Here is a 25,745-nt window from a genome sequence, read left to right on the forward strand (position 1 = left end):
CCACCAGAGCAAATAAAACTAAATATGATGAATAAGCCTCCTCAACTCTCTCGTTGCTCTTAAAGATTTGATCCATTTTATGTTGCATTGTCTTTTTTTGTTGCATCAATTCAACAACCTTTAAAAAAATTTTTTTTGTTGTTGCTGTTCCAGAAAACATGCACATTTGAAACAATCAGAGCTAACTATCTCTGCTGATCACATGTCAGTATGTCAGCCAGTTGAACAGATAAATGTGTCCAGGCATTTTGCTTTGCTGCATGCATTCGCACATTGATGTGACTCATCATCGTCAGACTCAGATAACTGCAGCAGCTGGGGAAACCTCCATGCCGTCCGTGGAATAAAATCAATAATAAATATTGGTGGAAACGGATGGCGCTACACAAGCACTTTATTATGCTTGTTGGTTAACACTTGTGTATGTAAATCTGATGTTGGCAGTTTTCTTCTTGGAGATGAAATGCATGTGTGGCAGCTCAGCATTTTAACAAAAACAAAAACAAAAAAACATAGCGTTTTGAAACTTGCCGTCATATTTTCAGAATCAAAGCACCGTGTACCGGAACTACGTTCTGGCCCTGAATCTTATACCAGAACTGCGTTCCTGACCGCTGTGGCCCACTTTCCCCCCTGCATGAATCATTGTGATAATAACAATATCTTGGTAAAATACACAGGAGAAACCATTTAAGGAGTATTTTGTGTTTTTAGTGCAGTACTTCTCAAATAGTGGGGCGCGCCCCCCTGTGGGGGTGCAGAGCGATGCCAGGGGGGGCGCATGTGACCTCGGGGAACATGCTTTTTTTTGTTTTTTTGCCGTACTGGAATAAAGTGTACTTGCACATCCACTCAGTAGGTGGCAGTGGCGCTCGCATTTTCAGAGTGCGCGCTGTATTTTTGAACTAAGGAAGAGCACTCCACACACACACACACACACACACACACACAGAAAACAGATATGAAGAGCAGTGTGCCACCGCCGTTTTCCGACCGGACTCACTCATGCAGCGATCCACTGTCTTGTCCGGTTCTCACGTCGCCGCCCGAGAAGTGCCATTTTCGGCTTGGGATCGTCACGACGACCGCCCTCACCTACGGTTCTACCTCGGCCGCCGAGAATGCGCTTTTTTTGTGCCGTTTGCCTTTTAGTTTTGACTTTTAATACAGTGGGTGATGAGGAAAGACCACTGTTTACTGTGTCTAAAAATAATTATAGCGGACAGCCAGAAGCCAAATCAATTAAGACGCCACTTAAAGACATTAGACCCCAATCTCATTGATAAGCCGCTTGATTGATATTTTCAGTGAAAACGTGCCGAATATTGCCAACAATCGTCCTGCTTTGTCAGTGTTATATCAGTAAACCAGTGAGCATTGTTAGCATGCTCATTGCAAAATAACTCCACACCATTGCAAAGGAGGTAAATACTGTGAGCAGCAAAAATAAAAACTGTCCTGTCCAAGGACACCTTTTTTTTTTTCTTTTATTCAGTTTTGTTTTTTTGGTCAAATTTTTTGGCATATGGTCCTCATGAGTGAATGTTTCTAATCAATTTTAATTTGTTATTATTTACTGATTTTATTACATTTTATTTTTCTGTATCAAATGGTCAAAAATGTACCTTGAGTGTATTTTTTACAGTTTGGATGTGACTTTTTTTTTTAATTCAGGCAAATTGATGCACGTCAAGTCTTCTCTGTTACAAACAAAACAATGTTAATAAAGTTATACTTTATTATAAGTTGATCTATGTTACTTTTTTTCTTTATTAGAAAAAAAAGGACAAAATGTTTGGCAGATGCGTATTTATAATAGTAATTTTATAGACAAATGATACTATTTACGGTGGCGGCAGAGAGTTTGGGGGGGGGGCGCGAAACATTTACGTCTTCTTTGGGGGGGGGGGCGGGGGGGGCGTGACAGAAAATAATTGAGAAGCACTGTTTTAGTGTCACTTTTACTCACGAACCCAGTAAAGTTACTAAGAATAGCCACGAGGGGTCTCTGTTTGACTGGACTGGAGAGCAAGGTTGACTTTTTTAACTTCAACTGCAAAAATCCCGCCTTTCTCACTGGAAAACCTTTGCATTGCAGTCTGAATAGCTCTGCCGATAGTCTCGGCGAAATTTGACTCGCCTGCCATATTTTCTTACAGCCCACCTTCGCCGACTGCGCAGGTCCACTCGCATTTCACTGCCTTTTAGCTCTCAATGTGCAAAAATGGCGTAATGGTAATCTGTTTGACGCAATACATGAGCGGGTTGCTTTAATTGCGTCAAATATTTTAACATGGTTAATTGAAAAAATTAATTACTGCCCGTTAACGGAATAAATTTGACAGCACTAATGGGAAGACAAGCTAAATTACATATATAACTGAGGTCATTATATAATGCAAACAAGTTTGCTTTAAAGTTGGTGAGGACACTTTGAGCATCCTAAAAAATTGGTAGTGTTATGTCCCTACCATCCCATTGCAGACCTACGCCCTTGCGCAGGATATATTGCTACCCTAAAAACAGATGATTAATATACAGTGGGGCAAATAAGTATGTAGTAAACCACTAATTGTGCAAGTTCTCCCACTTGAAAATATTAGAGAGGCCTGTAATTGTCACCATGGGTAAACCTCAACCAAGAGAGACAGAATGTGGGAAAAAAAAGACAGAAAATCACATCGTTTGATTTAAAAAAATATATATTTCCAAATTAGAGTGGAAAATAAGTATTTGGTGAATACCAAAAGTTCATGTCAATACTTTCTTATTTACCCTTTGTTGGCAATAGCGGAGGCCAAACGTTTTCTGTAACTCTTCACAAGCTTTTCACACACTGTTGCTGGTATTTTGGCCCATTGCTCCATGCAGAGCTCCTCTAGAGTTTTGGGGCTGTCGTTGGGCAACACAGACTTTCAACTCCCTCCACAGATTTTCAATGGGGTTGAGATCTGGAGACTGGCTGGGCCACTCCAGGACCTTCAAATGTTTCTTACGAAGCCACTCTTTTGTTGCCCTGGCTGTGTGTTTGTATCATTGTCATGCTGAAAGACACAGCCACGTCTCATCTACAATGCCCTTGCTGATGGAAGGAGATTTTCACTCAAAATCTCTCGATACATGGCCCCATTCATTCTTTCCTTTACACAGATCAGTCATCCTGGTCCCTTTGCAGAAAAACAGCCCCAAAGCATGGTGTTTCCACCCCCATGCTTCACAGTAGGTATGGTGTTCTTCGGATGCAATTCAGTATTCTTTCTCCTCCAAACACGAGAATCTATGTTTCTACCAAAAAGTTCTATTTTGGTTTCATCTGACCATAACACATTCTCCCAGTCCTCTTCTGGATCATCCAAATGCTCTCTAGCGCAGGGGTCCCCATCTGCCGGGGACATTTGCGACCAGGCCGCAAAGAAAAAAATAATTTAATAACGACCACATTCTGGCGGAATTAACCCTGTGCCCCTGCTTAACACACCAATCTCTGTCTACTCTAGATATAATACTACGGGATAGATTACAATGTTGTCATAGAAGTCCATTGATTGGACTGCTAACAGTACATCTCGTTTGTGTATATAATATATCTATGTGCGCTTGTCCTCGATAACAACGTATTACTAGGCCGCGGCGCAGCACATTTGTTCCCGGAAATAATTAGCCCCCACACGAGCGAAGATAACAGGAAAACAGACGTCTTTGGAAATATTTTTACGGCGAAAAGGATATTTTTACGGCGAAAAGGGCATCTGACGAGCCTACAAACTCGAAGACCCACGAACTGCGAAGGAGTGGATTCGTGACCCGTTTGTGAAGAAACAGAGAGATCGCAAATGACGGCGACCTTATTAAACGTACATTTGAGACAACAACTCTACCGAGGTTCTAGATTAAAGTCATTCTGGAATATCCTGACATCGCGACAAGAGCGTTGAAAACCTTGCTACAATTTCCAACATCGTATCTTTGTGAAGCGGCCTTCTTAATTAATGTTTAACGACAAGGCGAAGTCGTTAATGGTGAGCGCGGTGTGCAGCTGTTGTGTGAAGCTTACATGGCAGGATGAATCTGAGGAGAACTTTTCTACAAGTCCTTCCATGATCAAACGTAAGTTAATATTCCTTTCTTTCAAGAAAGTTTGTAGTGTTTACTATGGAATCGCCGCATTTGCGCATTTTGCGGCTATGTTTAACGTTACGCGCATGCGCAGAACCGCATCGTTGCAATTTTTGACGGGTTGCAAAATTTGTCAGAACACCGGTCCGTGAAAAAAAAGACCCAAATAACACCGGTCCGTGGTGCAAAAAAGGTTGGGGACCCCTGCTCTAGCGAACCGCAGACGGGCCTGGACATGTACTGGCTTCAGCAGGGGGACACGTCTGGCAGTGCAGGATTTGAGTCCCTGGCGTGGATTGTGTTACTGATAGTAGCTTTTGTTACTGTGGTCCCAGCTCTCTGTAGGTCATTCACTCGGTCCCCCCATGTGGTGCAGGGATTTTTGCTCACCGTTCTTGGAATCATTTTGACGCCACGGGGTGAGATCTTGCATGGAGCCCCAGATCGAGGGATTTTATCAGTGGTCTTGTATGTTTTCTATTTTCTAATAATTGCTCCCACAGCTGATTTCTTTACACCAAGCGTTTTACCTATTCCAGATTCAGTCTTTCCAGCCTGGTGCAGGTCTGCAATTTTGTCTCTGGTGTCCTTTGACAGCTCTTTGGTCTTGGCCATAGTGGAGTTTGGAGTGTGACTGACTGAGATTGTGGACAGGTGTCTTTTATACAAGTGCCATTAATACAAGTAAAGAGTGGAGCCTTGTTAGACAGCCAGAAATCTTGCTTGTTTGTAAGTGACCAAATACTTATTTTCCAATCTAATTTGGAAATAAATTCTTTAAAAATAGAACAATGTGATTTTCTTTTTTTTCTTCCATTCTGTCCCTCATGGTTGAGGTTTACCCATGTTGACAATTACAGGCCTCACACACTAAATCAGTGGTTCTTTTCTTTACATCATGCGTTTTACCTATTGCAGATTTAGTCTTCCCAGCCTGGTGCAGGTTTACAATTTTGTCTCTGGTGTCCTTCGACAGCTCTTTGGTCTTGGCCATAGTGGAGTTTGGAGTGTGACTGACTGAGATTGTGGATAGGTGTCTTTTATACCGATAATGAGTTAAAACAGGTTCCATTAATACAGGTAATGAGTGGAGCCTCGTTAGACCTCGTTAGAAGACGTTAGACCTCTTTTACAGCCAGAAATCTTGCTTGCTTGTAGGTGACCAATTACTTATTTTCCACTCCAATTTGGAAATAAATTCTTTAAAAATCAAACAATGTAATTTTCAGTTTTCCCCCCCCCCACATTCTGTCTCTCATGGTTGAGGTTTACCCATGTTGACAATTACAGGCCTCTCTAATCTTTTCAAGTAGGAGAACTTGCACAATTGGTGGTTGACTAAATACTTATTTGCCCAACTGTAATTCCCACAATTGCCTTAGAAAATGAAGACTCAACAACCGTATTTGAAAAAGCACAAGAATCCCAGACACGGCAACTATGCAAGCAGGCCTGGATACATTTTCTCGAGCTCCTCCAGTGTATTTTACACACTTTGAATCTCAATAGCTGGATATCTGCTATTGCTCCCGTGAGGGTGATGAATGTTGTCACCCATTGGTGATTAGACCGCAGCTCATTACAGATGTTTGCATATATTCACGCCTCCAATTGAGCTTCATTAGACCCTCGATGAGGCTCAATCACTCTGCTGATGTCCCCACCTAAATCAGAGCGGACCCCCTCCAGGCCGTACCCCCATCCTCGTGAATGGCAGCGGGCCGGGAAAGGTGAACATTAACCGGAGTGCCGTAAATCACGACAAAGCTGCGACAGTGTCAGCATGACGATGTCAATCTGTCAGATGTTCTCCTCCAAATGTGTAAGGGGTCCTAAAAGCTTGCATGACAAGAGAAGAAAAAGCTTCATTGTCGTTAAAGAATAGGAAAATTTGGCCTAAAAATCCAACTTTGATTTATGACAGTACAATAGTAATCCTAACAAAATATCATTAAACATAAGAACGATAAGTAAATAAATTTCAAATCTTTTTTGAAACCTCGATCCAAGAATAAAACACTAATTTGCAACCTTAACCTTATTTAAACCATACTTTCAAACCCTCGTACGAGCATCATTTGACAACCAAAACGAGGTTTAAAGTCCTACTACTTTTTTCACACCTTAACATCATCGGCCGAGTCTGACTTTTGGGGCAGGGGGGGCACAACAAGTTGATGACCCCGAAATGCAGTGTCAGCAATAAAATGAATATTTATAATAATAAGTTGACAATGAGTGTTTTTTTGTTTCTCATCATTCATGAGGGGAATTCTAAATCAGGCTGCTTAGGCAATACTTTTTGCAAAGATTGTCATCCATTGAATATGGTACGCCGGCCGGTGTCGTGCCAATGTAGTTACCCCAGTCCCCGAGTCAAAAATTGTATCCCCTGGGCAGAGCCATATGGAAGTAGATTTGGATCTTTATTATTCAACTAAAAAAGTTGCTTCAATAAAATATTTATTTTCAATCCCAAAAAAGGTTGCTTCATAAAAAAAAAAAAAAAATAATAATAATAATTTAAAAAAGTGTTTGAATGCAAAAATAAATTATAAACTCAAAAAATGCATGTGAAAGCTATTTTTCTTTCTTTATTTTCTATTTATTTATTTATTTATTATTATTTTTATGATTGAAGTAATGTTGATTTGTGTTTGGGCCACATTTTGGCTAGATCATTTTTGTCTTTTTTATTCAATCAAAAAAGAACAAATAAATTGCTTCCAAAAAAAAAAAAAAAAAAAAAAAAAAAAAAAAAAAAGAACAATTTCAATCATGGTAAAAGTTTTTGAACGCGAAAAAAGATTTGATATTGAAAATTTGGCATTTGAACATTTAATTTTTCATTGAAAAAGTTTTCTTTGATTGAAGCAATCCTTTTTTATGTTTGGGCCATATTATGAGTAGGACATTTGTGTCTAAATCATTTAATCCCCCCAAAAAGTTGCTTCAATCAAAAAATATATATATTTTCAATCAAAGAAAAAAATCATTTGAAAAATAAAATTGGCCCTCCTCTAATTTTTTTGTTGTTGAAAATGATCGTCTACGTGGCTAGTCACATTATCTGTTCAAAAAATAATTATGACCCTTATAAAAATATTATTTTTTGTTCATTTCATTTATTTTTGTTGCAGTTTTATTGCTTTACAATTCATATATACATACACATATATATATATATACATATATTATATTAGGGCTGTCAAAATTATCGCGTTAACGGGCGGTAATTCATTTTTTAAAATTAATCACGTTAAAATATTTGACACAATTAACGCACATGCCCCGCTCAGACAGATTTAAATGACAGTACAGTGAAATGCCCACATGTTGTGTTTTATGGAGTTTTGCCGCCCTCTGCTGGCACTTGGGTGCGACTGATTTTATAGGCTTCAGCACCCATGAGCATTGTGTAAGTAATTATTGACATCAACAATGGCAGGCTACTAGTTTATTTTTTTGATTGAAATTTTTACAAATTTTATTAAAACGAAAACATTAAGAGGGGTTCTAATATAAAATTTCTATAACTTGTACTAAGATTTATCTTTTAAGAACTACAAGTCTTTCTTTCCATGGATTGCTTTAACAGAATGTTAATAATGTCAATGCCATCTTGTTGATTTATTGTCATAATAAACAAATACAGTCCCTATGTACCGTATGTTGAATGTATATATCCATCATGTGTCTTATCTTTCCATTCCAACAATAATTTACAGGAAAATATGGCATATTTTATAGATGGTTTGATTAATTAATTTTTAAGCTGTAATTGACTCGATTAAAATTTTTAATCGTTTGACAGCCCTAATATATATATATGTATAGGAAAGTCAATTCCATGCAATGACATTTTCCGCCCACCGGGGGGCTGCCCCCCTTAAAATCCGCTTATGTTTAACTTAGATCATAAACACTTATCTATTAATCCTAATGCTGTTTTAAAACTTTAAATTCAAGTTTAAATTTCACCCAAACTGTTGCCTTAAAACCCAAATGCTGTATTTCACAACTAATGACGGCAATAGACGTCGCATCCTTTTTATCTGGGAGTGGCTGGCAGCATTCGTTCGATCTGAATGAGTTAATCTACGATTTAAAATACTCTCCGATAAAACGTTTTGTCATTTGACCTTCCGGCGACACCAAGACAGAAAGTGTAAGGCGCGTGCTGAACGCGGCGTCACAAGAAAAGACGCTACATCAACTCCAGCTGAGCCCCAAAGGGCCTCATGGAGGAGGCGGCCCAGCAGGAGTCAAGGGTCGAGAGGCTAATTGGTCACCGAGAGCCATCTTTAACATGTGTGCGACACGGCGCTCTTCCATCATCACGCCTTCCATCACTTCTTGTCATTGGTGATGATGCGGGTACAATCATGGAGATGAGGCCGGTCACCACGGTAATGCCTTGCAGCACCACCTATGGTGCCTTCTACAATACTGTTAGTATTCTGCTTTTGTGGTTTCTCTCTATCTATCTTGGATGCAAGGGCGTAGGTTTGGTCTCAACATTGGTAGGGACCATATACAGTGGGGCAAATAAGTATCTAAGTATCTAAGTAAGTATTCTCTCATTTCCCTGTCAATCAAAAAGGGATTCAGTCTCAGACAGATCATCCAATCATTATGCAGAGAACCAGAGCTATTTCAAGGACTGTGAAGCTGAGCGAATGAACTAAATGCAAGCCGCATCGTAACTAGTGATAAGAAGCTAGTTCTGAACAAAAGTTGATCCCCATGTAGTGCATACTTAGTCAATGACATGTACACACAGTTGAGTATGAGTTTGAGCCAGGGCCGGCCCAGCCTATACACAGATTATGCAGCTGCTTAGGGTCCCTGACCACTAGGGGGCCCCCAATCTGGCAATTGTTTGATTTATATTCTGTTTTGTTTACTACAGTTTGCTTTATTTGACTTTTGATACTTGATTACAAGCTTTAAAAAAATAAAAGTTCTTCCTTAACTTCTTTCTTTCCTCTTTTAGAAAAAGGTTTGGCGCTATCTAGTGTAAGTACTGACAATCATTTGGGGTGAGAAGTTTGAAGTATGCAGTGCAACAAAATCTGATTAATATACAAAATATGGACGTATGGGTTGGATTGCATGTATGGGTTTCACAGTACACTCCGACGAAATGGTGGGCCAAAAATATGGGCCCCTTTGCATTATTTTACTTAGAGCCCCAAAATGGCCTGGGCCAGCCCTGGTTTGAGCACTTATTTTTTGACATTTCAGGGGAAGCTGAGCTTCCCTTGCAGTCATAGAGTAATCGGAACTGCTACCCAGGGGTTAATTTGTGCTGGATCTGCACAATTTGTAAGGCGGTGGGAACTTTGTGGCCAGAGAAGACGGGGGATGAAACTCGCAAAAGAATGGGTTTGTGTTATTTATTGCAATCTCCGATTTTTTGTGTGTTTTACAAGTTAGACCTGTTGAGAAACTAATTGCTGACTGTGTACTGTAAGTTCCACCTGTGGTTATATGGGCAATTGCTCGTGCTGTGCAGAGTATAGCCTAAATAATTGTAAATTGTTGTCATAACATTTATACCATGGATATTATCTGAAATTGAGGCTTGTAAGTCCCACGGCATGGCAAGTGGGCATTTGGGTGTTGTTTTCAGCACCATTTTCTGCGTATGTTCCAGGACCTGTGCCCGTCTCGTCATCCCTGCGCTGTCATATGTACTTTGCGTTCCGGCACCTTATGTTTTACAAATTAAGCACTTCTGCTTACCTACATACCCAACTAATCCATATATTTATCTATGGGTTAGGGTTAGGCATATAATTATTGCTAAGTTTCGTAATAGGGCACCATCCATCAGCCCTAAGGCTGAAAAAAAGTCGAATTGGCAGTTTGCATTCAGGCTTGCATTAGTTGTGATGTTTAAAGCTTTTCGTAACCCACCCAAACAGATGCGCGCGGGCTGCCTTTTGTCGCCAGCAGGAGAGAACTTCCCAAAAAAGGGTCCGACTCAGATCTATGCAGGCTTCCTGGGTGTGAGAATCAAAGGCCTCATTGAAAAGCAAATTGCGCAACATCAGTGGATTACAAGACTGAACCCAGCGGGACATTGGTCCGCAGGTCAACGCGAGGATACGAGGACACACCGAGGGAGGGGACTGGGAGTTGCTTATGTCAGGGTGCGGGTGAAAATGATATCAGTAACAACTACAATTCAATAATATTATATATTGACGATAAAATGTAAATTAGGTACCAGATCTGTATACCTCTTTTCCAGTTACAGGTTGAAGGGAGCTGCATACCAGGGCAAACTTAATATAATAAAAGAGAATGAAATATGAACAACTAAGTCATGAAACAAAATATTACACACCCAAAACAAATGGTACAGCTTAAATATTACAAAAATAATCATAATAATAAAAACAACAAACAACACAAAAATACGTACTTGCCTGTCCAGTTTTGAGTCTTGGGGAGTCACATTCTAGAGCAGAATTGCAATTTACTAACTAAATCATTTAAAAAAGTAATAATAATGAAATAAAAAAGATAGAAAGCAAAAATAAAGACTAAACAATACAGACTTGAATAATAATAAATATGAAAACTAAAAAAAAAAAAAAAAAAAAAACAACAACAAAAATACTACTCATCCAGGTTTGTGTTGTATTCCAGGGCAGAATACTGAGAATATGTACAGTCTCCAAAATAATACAGTGCTCCCTCATTTTTCGGGACCCCAGCGTCCCACGTGATAATTGAAAATCTGCAAAGTAGAGGCGGAGCTTATTTGCATCAGATTTAGCATTGGGAAGAGATACATAAAGGACGTTTTTTAACGTCCCCCCCCCCCCCCAAAGTATAATAACAATATTTAAAAAAAAACAACCTTTTATGCATAGGCTGAGTTTGACTTTTGGGGCAGGGGGGGCACAACATGTTGACGACCCCGAAACGCAGTGTCAGCAATAAATTTAAACTTTATAGAATATTTATAATAATAAGTTGACAATGAGTGTATTTTTGTTTCCCATCATTCTTGAGGGGAATTCCAAATCAGGCTGCTTAGGCAATCCTTTTTTCCAAGATCGTCATCCATTGAATATGGTACGCCGGCCAGTGCCATGCCAATGTAGTTACCCCAGTCCCCCAGGTATCCTTTTGGCGGAGCCACATGGAAGTGGATTTGGGTCTTTATTATTCAATTAAAAAAAAGTTGCTTCAGTCAAAATATTTATTTTCAATCCAAAAAAAAAAAAAAAAAAAGTGAATGCAAAAATAAATTTAAAACTCAAAAAAACTCAAAAAAATGCATGTGTAAGCTATTTTTCTTTGATTTTTTAAGGGGGGGATTGAGGTCAAGTTTTTTTTTTGATTGAAGTAATGTTGATTTGTGTTTGGGCCACATTTTGGCTAGGTCTTTTTTGTCTTTATCATTCAATCAAAAAATAAAAAATACTTTAGCTTCTAAAAAAACAAAAAAAACAAAAAATTAAAAAAGAACAATTTCAATCACATAAAAGTTTTTGAATGCGAAAAAATATTTGAGATTGAAGATTTTGCATTTGAACACTTAATTTTTCATTGATAAAGTTTTCTTTGATTGAAGCAATCCTTGTTTTGTTTGGGCCAAATTATGAGTAGGACATTTGTGTCTAAATCATTTAATCCCCCCAAAAAGTTGCTTCAATTAAATAAATAAATAAATAAATAAATAAATAAAAAACTTCAATCAAAGAAAAAAATCATTTGAAAAATAAAATTGGCCCTCCCCTAATTTTTTTTGTTTTTTGTTGAAAATTAAATGCAAAGCAAATGATCGTCTACGTCAGAGGTTGCGCTAGACTTTTTGGTTGTCTGTCATTTTGACTGACTGTCATAAAAATATGTTCTGTCCGAACAAGCTTAACAGAGGCAAACAGACAGCGGAGTGCACCAATCAGCGACGGGCAGACGTGACGTTAGCAAAGCAACGAAGGCAGGATGAGGGACTTGCGCGTGGTAGCAAACATACGAGGAGAGCGGAGTTTATTCAAAATGGCTAGCGCGAGACAGACTGTTGTCAATGGCTCATGTCGATGTGTTTTAGCTCATTTAAAACTGAATTTACCGCGGATTGGAACATATTCTCGGCTCTCCCGTTCGCCATCCGTGTTGTTGTGGAGACGACTTTCGGCGCGCAAGAGTGACGTTGCTCATGAAGAACACGTCACGCAAATAAACAAATCTGATTTGTCGATTGATTTTGTACCTACTCGAGAGGCCGTTAATGGGCTGCGTCCCAGACTTTTCTCTCAGTGTTTGAAAAATACAGGGAGAACAGTCTGGCAAACACTCAGTTGCCTTGACATTTTTCCGAGTAAGGCCAACGACGTCATGCATCAAGAGACAATAGCTAATTAATATGCTCACTCGCCACCCTGTGGTCTGGGGTGTGAATTGCAACCTGTCAAAGTGACAGATGGACTTCAGTTTTTTCTGTCACCGTTTTAAAAAAAACGGTCAACGACGGAAAATATTCGGTTAACGCGACCCCTGGTCTACGTGGCTAGTCACATAATCTGTTCAAAAAATAATTTTGACCCATTATAAAGATTTTTTTTTGGTTCATTTCATTTATTTTTGTTGCAGTTTTATTGCTTTACAACTTATAGGAAAGTCAATTACGTGCAATGACACGGCCCCCCCCTTAAAATCTGCTCATGCTTTTATGCATATTTTAATAAATGGTTTTTAAGCACTTCGAATGTAATAATTATGATAAGTTTTAAACATGTAATTGTCCCACTGAATTATTTTTAAACAAGAATGAAGTAGAAAAATGCTTGTCTTTATTAAACGCTTCATTGAGTGAGTCCACTCAAATCGGCTCATGCTGCTCACTTACCCACAATGAGTTGCCAAGGCAACTGTTTAACAAGTTCTAATATGATTGACGCATTCAGCGCTTTGAAGTTTCGGCTTCCAAGCTTCTCTTCCAAAATCAAACCTTAACGCCTGTCGATCATTGTTAACTTTAACAAGCAACTCAAGTGCACTGTCTGACCAAGAAAAGCAGCAGGACGGAGAGTGAGAGACTAGATGATCAGATTGGGACGACTCAATAAAATACTGTTTTTTTTTTGTGTGTGTTTTTTAATCGGGAAAAAATATCCGCGATGCACTGAGGGCGCGAAGTAACGACGGATCACTGTAATTCCAAAATTATACAAATTCAAAAATGAATTCAAGCACAAAAAAAAATCACAAGCAGCCATGATGTTCACTTTGAAAAACTTTACTGAAAATATCAACATTTCCTCAGCACGTATAAATAATGATTTAAGATTGATTTCCATTTTTTTTTTTGTACAAAAATAATACATTAAAAGAAAATCACACACACTCGCACACACACAAAAAACCTGGCTATGAATGAGACGGCAGTGAGCACATACACCTCATAACAGTCAATAAAGCTTCAAGCGCTACCAACATCATGACCTAATCTTTCCATGGGAATGTCTAATACTGTTGGGTGTCAGGCACCCCCACTTCAAATGGATTCATGCAGTGGGGTCCAAGTGTATCAACAATATTCATATCAAAACACGGATGATGAGGAAGAAATTCGTATCTACTTTGGCCTTTTTGTTTCTCCTTTCAGCAGGCAGCGTTAAGCAAAACAACCATAAAAGAAAAAAAAAAAACCGCTTGTGCATGATGGTTTTGGTGACGTCACTCACGTAGTGCATACAGTCGGTGGTGTGAAAAAAGGAAGAGTCTGCAGTTTCTTTCTTCACACACCACACCTCATGTATAGTATAGTATAGTATGGTATGGTATAGTATAGTATAGTATAGTATAGTATAGTATAGTATAGTATAGTATAGTATAGTATAGTATAGTATAGTATAGTATAGTATAGTATAGTATAGTATAGTATAGTATAGTATATAGGGGAGAACAGGATTGTGTCACACAGGTTGGTTGTCACACTTGCCATAATTTGACCACCAGACACCCACACACACATACACACACATTGCACCGACAAAAAAAATCAAAGTTGTCTTCAGTATGGAGTGGCAATTAGTTTTTTAAAGGTCAATTTAAAAAGCCTTCACTTTTCTTTTTAAGGGCTTATACACAATAGGCATAGACTTTATATTTGTATTAACGGTTCACATCCGTCAGCCACTGTGCAACGCCTTCAACTAGGGGGCTGTCCTACAATCCATTTCAGTTATTTGCAGTCGGTCGTAGTTAGTCAACAAATGCAGCGATCCAACGGCGGATTTATGTTGAAAAAGTACGAAAGCTATAAACAGGAAGGATTGTCTCAGGAGTGATTTGTTTGAGGATTCAAGGTAATTATTATATTTTTCGTACCATGCATGCATTTTAAAACAGTATGAAAAAAAGTCAATGGGAGAAAATAACCGCTACGGACTAGCATCATTCATTGACATATTTACGTAAAATAAATGCAAACTGGCCATTTTTTGCTCTTTTAACAAAGAATCGAAACTGTTTTACGTTCATATCTATAAGAAATTCCGGGATTCAAGCATTTATTCACAATCATTTTCACCGGAAAAGCTCTGTTTACATTTGGCGACCGCCACATTGACTAACAGACTAGCATCGTAGTTCGATGTATTTACGTAAAATAAATGCTTACTGCATGTTTTTCTTGCCTTCACCCAAGAATCAAGATTGTTTTATGTCCATATCTATAAAAAATTTGGGGATTTAAACATTTATTCTCATGAATTTTCACCGGAAAAGCTCTGTTTACATATGGCGACCATCACATTGACTAACAGACTAGCATCGTACTTCGACATATTTACGTAAAATAAATGCTAACTGCACTTTTTTTTTTTCGCTTTTAACCAAGAATTGAGACTGTTTTACGTTCATATCTATAAAGAATTCAGGGATTTAAGCATTTATTCACAAGAATTTTCACCGGAAAAGCTCCGTTTACATATGGCGACCGCCACGTTGACTAACAGACTAGCATCGTACTGCTACAATGCTCAGGTAGGTCGAAATCCAGCGTAGGGCTACTGCACCTTAAAACATGTTTTGTTTTCTCCTCGAGATAACTGTTGTGATTTGGTCTCTACACAAATTAAAATTTAAAAATGTGATATTATTTGACTTAGACCACATCCATAACTAAACAGTATGGACATGCAAGTGACAATGTTTTTCTTAGGTGACCTATTGTGGTTCTTCTGTTTTATTATTATTATTATAGTTATTCTTTATTCCGCAGCCCCTTTGAGCTCAATTTGACCCCCTTAGAATTCTTCAAAATGCACCAAAATTGGCACGAGATCAAGACAGGTGCAATCTTTGATACTGTGTCAAGGCAAATTTCAAATACACTATGTAGCGCCCCCTAGCAGTCATTGTTTGTCCCGCCGACGCTTTGAGCCCTACTTTGACCCCCTCAGAATGCTTCAAAACTCACCAAACTCAACAGCCAGGTGAACACTGGTGAAAACCTTGATAAAATGTAAAAAAACAAATCAAAATATGCGTAAAAGTGTGTAGCGCCCCCTAGGAACAAAACCAACATTCCATTTCATTTTTTTTTTTTTTAGATGAAAGAGGAGGTAACAATGAAGGGGTTCAAACTAAGAACACATCAGTACTATATGAATTGGATACCATACGTGGTATACGGACTGCCGTTAGTACTACATCCAGTTTTCTTTGGGTGGGCGGAGTGTGTCCGTGGGTGGGCACTGCCTACCCCAGCCACCCCCCTTCCCGGTAACTCCCCTGTTTTGTAAGTATTTCAACGTTGGAACAACATTAATCGAGGGTGCAAAAGTGATGACGTCGCGTGTCAACGTTGATTCAACAATATAAGGTTGAGAGCGGAATGTTGATTCAACATCATTTCAACGTCTGTCTGCTATCTGGGAACCAACCCCATTTGATACGAGCAACCTTACAATCAGCATTATGTCACAAAGTTTCAGGAGATCTTTGATTGATAAATTAATAAATTAAGGTAGTCATTTTCATGGGAAGATATTCATGAAAGACTTAAAATTGTGACAACCAACCCTGTTCTCCCCTCTACGTGTAAATATACATTTTGTATAAAGTATATGTATATATTCATTTTTTTGTCTTCCTGCACTTAATATTTGCATAGTCCTTAGAAGATTGTCAACAAACCCAAAATAAAAATCACAGTATACACAAACAAGTGAGCGCCAAAGGCAAACAGGAAGACTTTGTAAGGGCGCTAATCCGCCAGATCAACAAGCGTCAAGATTGTCGCACAGTCCCAAGGCGTGATTCATTTTCCCCGTGCGGTCGCGTCGGATATGGCCTCCGCAATACACCTTTTCCGGAAAAGAATTCCTTTTGTGTTTCCAACGTACTTGGTCAATAAAGATGCTTCAATCTTTGCCACAAAATTTGGTGATTTTCCGTCTTCTGCCACCCGGAGGTACGCGTGACGTCACGGGGAAAAGACCGTTACCTCAATAGCCAATCGTACATCCGACACGGGTCATCGTGTTTGCTTCCCCCAGCCGACTCGGTGTCCGTCGCCACGGTGATGGGCAAGCAGGCAGTGTGGAAAAAAAAAGAGGGAAAAAATGCATGGGGGTTGCCGGGCAGCGAGGAGGTCAGGTGTACACGCTCTCACCACGCTTGGAGAGGACACTGTCAAAATAAAGAAAAACACAGCAAGCGTGAGATAAAAATGTAGGGCAAGGCAACCTAATGGGAAGCTCGGGGACACAAAATGGCTGCCGCTTTTTTAAAGTGAAAATGTGACACTCTTTAAAATTTTGTGGAATAGTTTTAAGTTTAATAGTTTCTCCGTTGCTGCCCCCTCCCTTTGGAACTTTCCAAAAATTGTTAAAAACTGACTTTTAAGTTATAATTCTTTTTCCTATTGTTTGGTTCTGCTCACGTTGTTTGCTGCTTTTCTTTCAACTCTCTTTGAGCATCGGTAAAAGCGCTCTATATATAAAATTGATTATTATTATTATTAACCTGTTTTAAGGTAAGCGACTTTTTTTCGGTAATTTAAAAAAAGTAAATCTTCAGTAAAGTAAATCAGAAAAACCTGGCTTGACATATGAACGTCATGTAGGCCACAAAATTAACATTTGGTAAACATACAGTGGGGCAAATAAGTATTTAGTCAACCACTAATTGTGCAGGTTCTCCCACTTGAAAATATTAGAGGCCTGTAATTGTCGACATGGGTTAACCTCAACCATGAGAGACAGAATGTGGAAAAAAAAACCAAAAAAACAGAAAATCACATTGTTTGATTTTTAAAGAATTTATTTGCATATCATAAGTATTTGGTCAATACCAAAAGTTCATCTCAATACTTTGTTATGTACCCTTTGTTGGCAATAACGGAGGCCAAACGTTTTCTGTAACTCTTCACAAGCTTTTCACACACTGTTGATCGTATTTTGGCCCATTTCTCCATGCAGATCTCCTCTAGAGCAGTGATGTTTTGGGGCTGTCGTTGGGCAACACGGACTTTCAACTCCCTCCACAGATTTTCTATGGGGTTGAGATCTGGAGACTAGCTAGGCCACTCCAGGACCTTCTTACAAAGCCACTTCTTTGTTGCCCTGACTCTGTGTTTGGGATCATGCCAAAAGACCCAGCCACATCTCATCTTCAATAACCTTGCTGACGGAAGGAGATTTTCACTCAAAATCTCTCGATACATGGCCCCATTCATTCTTTCCTTTATACAGATGAGTCGTCCAGGTCCCTTTGCAGAAAAACAGCCCCAAAGCATGATGTTTCCACCCCCATGCTTCACAGTATGGTGTAGTACGGTACGGTAGATACATTACTGTATGGTGTTCTTGGGATGCAATTCAGTATTCTTTCTCCTTCAAACACGAGCACCTGTGTTTCTACCAAAAATTTCTATTTCTATTTTGGTTTCATCTGACCATAACACATTCTCCCAGTCCTCTTCTGGGTCATCCGAATGCTCTCTAGCGAACCACAGATGGGCCTGGAAATGTACTTTCTTCAGCAGGAGGACACATCTGGCAGTACAGGATTTGAATCCCTCGCGGTGCATTGTGTTACTGATAGTAGCCTTTGTTACTGTGGTTTCAAGCTCTCTATAGGTCATTCACTAGGTCCCCCCCGTGTGGTTCTGGGTTTTTTGCTCACCGTTCTTGTTATCAGTTTGACACCACGGGGTGAGATCTTGGATGGAGCCCCAGATCGAGGGAGATTATCAGTGGTCTTGTATGTCTTCCATTTTCTAATAATTGCTCCCACAGCTGATTTCTTTACACCAAGCGTTTTACCTATTCCAGATTCAGTCTTTCCAGCCTGGTGCAGGTCTGCAATTTTGTCTCTGGTGTCCTTCGACAGCTCTTTGGTCTTGGCCATAGTGGAGTTTGGAGTGTGACTGACTGAGATTGTGGACAGGTGTCTTTTATACAAGTGCCAATTATACAAGTAAAGAGTGGAGCCTTGTTAGACAGCCAGAAATCTTGCTTGTTTGTAAGTGACCAAATACTTATTTTCCAATCTAATTTGGAAATAAATTCTTTAAAAATAGAACAATGTGATTTTCTTTTTTTTCTTCCATTCTGTCCCTCATGGTTGAGGTTTACCCATGTTGACAATTACAGGCCTCTCTAATCTTTTCAAGTAGGAGAACTTGCACAATTGGTGGTTGACTAAATACTTATTTGCCACACTGTACCTACAGTACATGACCCAAAAATGTAGTGTAATCACTACTTTTACTTGAGTAATATCACTTTGAAGTAACGCTACTCTTACTTGAGTAAAGTTTTTGGCTACGCCATTCACCTTTGATCATCACACACTAAATCAGTGGTTCTTAACCTTGGTAAAAGTACTGGACCCCACGAGTTTCACAGGTGCATTAACCGAACCCTTCGGAATGTCATCATAAAGCCATTTTTCCCTCAAATTCAAAATCTAGCAAGCTAACCTTCTAAGTGAATTCCTGTTCAAATTTCCTCCAGATTTCTAATTTACTGCGAATAACCTTTTTTTGTTCATTTTCACTTTGGCAAATGAAACTCATTTTTTTCACATTATTCCTTTTGTATTCATGTCTACATTCTCATTTTATTGTTGCATCCTTGCACCACATACTATTTTCATGACGTAAAATGACGCGTTTTTTTTTGTTTTGTTTTTTAATTACGCAGTTCACACTGCCTGTAAGTCTGTTATACTTCCTCGTACCGAGTGCGAGTCACCTTCTACCGAGGAAACCGATTTTTCCTTCCATTAGAGGACTAGCAGTTGAAAGAAATGGAATAAGCGCTAAAAATGGGAGTGCAAACCAGTCCAAAACCTGGTATAAAACGCCTCTTTGCTTTGATTAAGTCAGCGTACAAAATAGGGCTCTGTTTCTTAATCTTCACCGAACGCGTGAAGCTTACTCATCGGACTCCCTGGATCGGTCAAACCCCATTTAAGAACCACTGCACAAATGTAACTCATCGCGTTAGCATAACATTCGCATTAGCATTGTCATCAACTTCAGCACTGCGAACATCCTCTTAAACGCTCGGGCAACTGTTTTACATACACTATAAAAAACGATTTTTGTGAGTAGTAATTATGATCCATAAAAGTTGTATAAATTATATTACTTAAAGAATTTTGGTAAGCAAGTGAACGTTATTAAATTGGTTAGAAATAACTCTACCCAATTTTGATCAGTAAAAACTTCAACTTGAACAAACAAGATAATATCTACCCAAAAATATTAGGTGTGTGCTCAAGACTGCGCATGCGCCAACGCGACTTTTTTGAAACTGAAAGAAGAATGGCATCGTACAGTAGCAGGTAAGTTTGAACTTACCGTTTCTTTTAAGGAATAATTCACCAGCAAGCTATCCAATAGCCTGATAATGATCCTGATTTTGTTTCGGTAATAGTTCACTCTAATCGGCCGAATGATTTCGTCTGTGTTAAATTCTGCTTTTTTCACTCTTCATAAAGCACAGAATTTAGTTTCTTGAACTCATCTGAGTCAACGTTTATTGCAGCTCCGCAACTCAGACCATAACAAATGTAAGCACACAGACTTCATGTGTCCGTCAACTATATCTGTCCCTCGGGAAACTCAAACCCAAATAACAATAGTTCCTATTGTTACTGTCGTGTCGACAGCGATGAGCTCTCAAGGATTTCCGACTTACGTTCTCACTTTCATTTTACTGTATCAATCCATGGAAGAAACATTTATTCATCATGATGAAACGAGCAAGTTATACAGCAGCCTTTAAAAGAAAAGTCACATCTGTTTTGTTTTCTCCTAGATTCTGGTAAGTTGGAGAAGTTGTCAAATCATATTATTACTGTAAATATTGTCAGTTTATGGTAATGTTTTGAACTACCAATGTGCTATGCTTGTGTGTTTCACCAGTCAGTAAAATGACATTTCTGTATCTGTACACGAGCTCTGTTTTCTTGTATTCTTCTATTTATTGGTGCTAAAATTAGGGTGCGCGTTATAAACGGGTACAATAATTTCCCCTAGATTTTACAAGTAAAGTTGGGGTGCGCATTATACACGGGTGCGCCTTATATTCGGTAAGAATTTTCTTCCAAAAGACAAGGACAAAAATGAATAGGGATGCCAAAAACAACGCTGAAATTTGCAATATTTATATTTAATATAAACCCTAACCCAAGCCCCATTCGTTACTTTTGTTGTTGTTGTAATTTTCACCTTTTTTGTTTGCTTCAGTACACAAATTGAATGCCTATTTGTAGTTCTACCTGAGCACAGACTGAGTACTTTTCCTCCACACCTGACCAAATAGATTGAAATCATTTAGAGTTGTTTGTGGAATTTATTTGGACCTAGATGGCGGTGCAAACAGCTGATAAAAAGGTGACCCATGGGGCGGTGTGCTCAGCGTCAGGTGCAATAATGGAGGCTTTGTGGGTAAACAGGGAGTGTTGTAAAAGAAAAAAAAAAAAAAAGGTCGTGAGAAGAAGGTGGACTCGGCCAAATAAAGTTCTGATAAGGAAATACCTGGGAGGGACCGTTGGATAATTGTTGTTGCTTAAATGAATGACATGCTAGCAAATAGAAATAAAGCAAATGATGGCTACCAGCTCTCCCAGTCACAACAGATTGGATGTTTAGTGCTGTCTATGACAGCCAAGAAGTTAATTAGTATGATATTCAAAACATTAAAAATAATCAACTTCAGAGCTTTATACGCCAATACCAGAATGTATTTCAGTTTTTCTCATTTCAATTTTTTTTTTTTAAATTAATTTTGGGTTTTCATTAACACGTTATCATTTTAATTATTAGTAATGTAAAAAACATACCTGTCAACCAACCCGAGGCCGTTGGCAATTTTACAAATGGTGACGTGTGCCTTTACAAATTGGTGACTAATCTTACGTTTTGTATAACGTGCAATGTGAAACAAAAATAAAACTCAATTTTCAAAATAAGAATTTATTGGTAATATTGTCACATATAACCTGGTGCAATCAAAGAACAATATCTTCAGCTACATCATGATTACTAAAATTTAACAGTGACTTTTCTTATAATTGTAAGCAGCACTTTTGGCAATTTTGATGGCTGCCCTTCAGCTCGCAATTCAGCTTGACTTGAAGGTAGTTCGTTATTGTAGTTTGATTATAAATTAAAAAGGTCAATTGATAAAATGAACTTACCGATGCAATCTTTGAGTCAGGGAACATTTTTTTTGCTAATTTTGAGAAGTGATCAGCATTAGTTGCAGGCAAATTGTGTTCGGCAACAAATTGGCAGAATAAAATCTTCGCTTTCGTCACAGCATAGCTTTTCATTCTGCAGACTGCATCTTTATGACCAGTGTTATTAATCTTACTTAAAAAAGTAATTAATTACAGTTACAAATTATTTCTCCATAAAAGTAATTGAGTTATTAACTCATTTCCCTTACTGTTAGAGTAATTAGTTACTTGTCAAAGTAACTGGTGTTACCTTTCATGTTTTTTTTTTTCTTCATTTAAAAAAAACAAAACAAAAAACATAGTAACCCTTGCTATGTTTGGATATCATTTAATGTTGTGAATCAACTGTTAAAGTTGTTAATATTGCTCCCGTTTTTGCATTCGTTTCCTTCTGTCTACTTTCGACATGTGAAAGTTCTAAAACTGTTTGAAGATAGATTCAAGGCAAGATTTTGCCGATTTAGGAGTATTTTAGATAAAAAGTTACTTAGGTTCGCTAGGAAGGTTCACTACAACAGAGCCTTTCTGAAAAGTCTACTGCTTTAAGATGGCGGCAAGTGTATCATTTCGCATCTAGTTCATATACATTGCCAAATATGGTTGACCAAGAAATATGCTCCAGAATTGAACAGCGGTCAGTTATCAAGTTTTTGGGTTCCTGAAGGGTGCAAACCAGATGAAATTCAGAGGTGAATGTCAACTGCGTATGGTGCCACGTGTTTCAGTCGGGAAAAAAATGTCAGAAAAAGTGGCACGAAGTTTGAACGTGACGATCAGTGTTGTTAATTATACTTTAAAAAAGTAATTAGTTAGTTACAAATTACTTCTTCCAAAAAGTAATTGAGTTAGCAACTCAGTTAACTCATTGTTAGAGTAATTTGTTACTCAGCAAAGTAACTAATGTTACTTTTCATGTTCTACACGTTATTAAATTATACATTCTATCTTTCACACCAAAGATGTTTAAACAGTATTGAATGATGGAATTGAACGGATCTTTTAAAAAAAAACGTTGGTCACCTTTTACATTTAAAAAAAATTTTTTTTAGATTTCACTATAAAACAGTGTGACGGTAAACAAACTTTAACTTTTAAATCATCTGAGAAAAAAAAGCCTTTTTGTTTTTCCTATTGTAGTGAACCCGCACCAAACCGTGACCCACGTACCGAGGTACCTACTGAACGGGCGACTTGCGTGTATCGTCACACCCCTAACATATCTAGATTTTTTTTTTTAATCCGCAGTTGAAGCTCTGAATCTCCTGCCTTTCTTCTAGTTGTTTTGATTAAAATAAACATCCCATAAGGTTCATGGATATGCCATTCAAGAAAAGTTTAGGGCAAATGACTATTTTTGGTACTAAAATATATATACAGTGGGGAGAACAAGTATTTGATACACTGCCAATTGGAAAACACATTGGCAGTGTATCAAATACACACAGCACAACACACACAGTTTCTGCTCTTTCACCCCTCTTTAAAATAAACTGCTGTATTTTAAGCCAAAACAACTGTCGTGTTTGATAGAACAATATGTCTATTTGCTGCCATAGCTGATTCATGGTGCATTAAGCCCCCGCCGAACTATTTTTAATTTGTCCGTTTTACCCTGTAGACCCCTGTTTACAAAGGTCTCGCAACTGCTTTTGTTTCAACCCAGCCACAAAACGAAAGTAAGTCATTATTAGAGATGTCCCGATCAATCGGGATGCCGATCAAGTCATTTTCAAAGTATCGGGATCGGCAAAAAATATCGGACATGCCTTTTTTTAATACATATATATTTTTCAATTAAATCGTTTTCTAATTGTATTTATCGTTACAGACATAATGTGTTACACTCTTCCAGAATCTTTAGTTTAAGCTTAAGGTAGGGTTATCAAATTTATCGCGTTAACGGCGAGAATTAATATTTTTTACATTTATCACGTTACAATATTTAACACAATTAACGCATGCGCTGCACTACCCACTCACGCATTGTCGTGTTCAATCTATAATGGCGCCGTTTTACCCATACAGTATATAGAGCTAAAAGGCAGCGTAAAATGAGTAGAGTGAATTTTGGCAGCCTTTGGAGCCTTTTTTTAAATGGCTAAAGCCTTTCAATCCTTCTCCCAACGATTAGAATAATCGTGGGAAGCAATGTGGGGAAGAAAGGTAGTAGCTGATCTTTTTCTTAATACCATATGTTATTTCCCAATGCAGAGAAGATACATCAATTGGTACCATGGCGCGCAGTCATGGTTGCACTTCCCATCATGCATTTGGGCAGAAGTTAAATGGCTACAGTATCATTTACTGAAAGCTCAACAAATCCACTAGATGGCAATATTTAGTCACAATATACAAAGTCACATTTATCCTTTAAGAATTACAAGTCTTTCTATCAGTGGATCCCTCTCACAGAAAGAATGTTAATAATGTAAATACCATCTTGAGGATTTATTGTCATAATAAACAAATACAGTACTTATGTACTGTATGTTGAATGTATATATTCGTCCGAGTTTTATTCATTTTTTTTCTTAATGCATTGCCAAAATGTATATGATCGGGAAAAATTATCGGGAATGATTGGAATTGAATCGGGAGCAAAAAAAAAAAAAAAAAAGCAATCGGATCGGGAAATATCGGGATCGGCAGATACTCAAACTAAAACGATCGGGATCGGATCGGGATTAAAAAAAAAATGATTGGAACCACCCTAGTGTTTATGCTTGCAATAATATTTCATTTTACCTTTCAAAAGAGCATTCAATGCAAATAATAAACTACAATTCCTGAGTGTTTCTTCAAACAATGCAGAAATGCACTTTCATTTAGCAAGAGTAATAAAGGAAGTTCAAAATAGATCAAAATACTTAAGCATAGCCTCAAACCATATTAAAAAAAATAAATGAGGATCCAAATACAGGCAAAGAACAACTGGCTTGTAACGCAAAAGTCCGCTAGCTTAAATGCTATCCTTATTTTTTTTTTATTCTCTTAACAAATCATTCAAACACAGATTCCCACAAAAAACTGCTAAATATACTTCAAAACAAAATAACGAATGCATAAACAAACATATTAGCTCAAACAAAAACATACCTTATGTTGGTCTTAACAGGAAGCAGCTGGATTCAGCCATGTTAGATGAGTTATATCATATTCACTGTTGCCACTAGAATGCAGTGTATCCACCCAAATAAATAAAATGAAATGCAACACTTTCAAAACAAACCATTACGTTATTCTGATTAAACATATCCTCAAAGCAGCAAAATTTGATTCGAGGCTTTTTTCTAATCAAATTACCCGAATTAATCGATTAATGGTTACAGCACTAAGGCTAACGCTCCGAGCCACCTAGCTAATCATCACGTTTGCAACAGCGTCACCATCCACTTCCCTCCTACCCCCTCTCGCTCTGCTCTCTCCCACTAAGCTGTGACAAAACAACAACTCGCGGTTGATTCAACCAAATTGTTGTAACGCGCCCCTTCCCATCCTGAGTTAAGGTACTGCCGTTGAAAAGATGTAAAAAGTGATTAAGCTTCTATTTGTATTAGAAGTCCGTTTACCAAAAAATTCACTTTATTTACTGAATGACCCTCGTACATAAAAAAATAATGAATAATTGTTTGAAAAAAATATGTATACTGTAGATACGGTACTGTATCTATAATAAAAAATTTAGACCTGGCATCCACATAGGTCCTTATGGATTTAAGTTTTTTTTTTTTTGTAATTACCAAAAATAGTCGCTTGCCCTACAAAGGATTAAGCACACTGTTATTTCTCATTTAACATGTATTCTAATCAAGGGCATAGGTTTGGTCTCAACATTGGTAGGGACGTTATAACAGTATAACCTGCATGTATACTTTTTGCTGGGGACAGGACATTAATAA

General features: G+C 38.1%; 1 protein-coding gene across 1 annotated transcript in view; it reads right to left on the reverse strand.

Moving 5' to 3' along the window:
• Positions 1-13,406: 13,406 nt before the first annotated feature.
• Positions 13,407-25,745, reverse strand: part of LOC130917841 (hepatocyte nuclear factor 1-beta-A-like) — an 80,827-nt gene continuing 68,488 nt past the window's right edge. Inside the window, exon 10 of the mRNA XM_057839576.1 lies at positions 13,407-16,779. Within this exon, the coding sequence (XP_057695559.1) occupies positions 16,759-16,779 (21 nt within the window). The 3' untranslated portion in view covers positions 13,407-16,758. The remainder of the gene's footprint in view (positions 16,780-25,745) is intronic.

This window comes from Corythoichthys intestinalis, chromosome 6 (assembly GCF_030265065.1).
Source record: "Corythoichthys intestinalis isolate RoL2023-P3 chromosome 6, ASM3026506v1, whole genome shotgun sequence".
Classification (NCBI taxonomy): Eukaryota; Metazoa; Chordata; class Actinopteri; order Syngnathiformes; family Syngnathidae; genus Corythoichthys; species Corythoichthys intestinalis.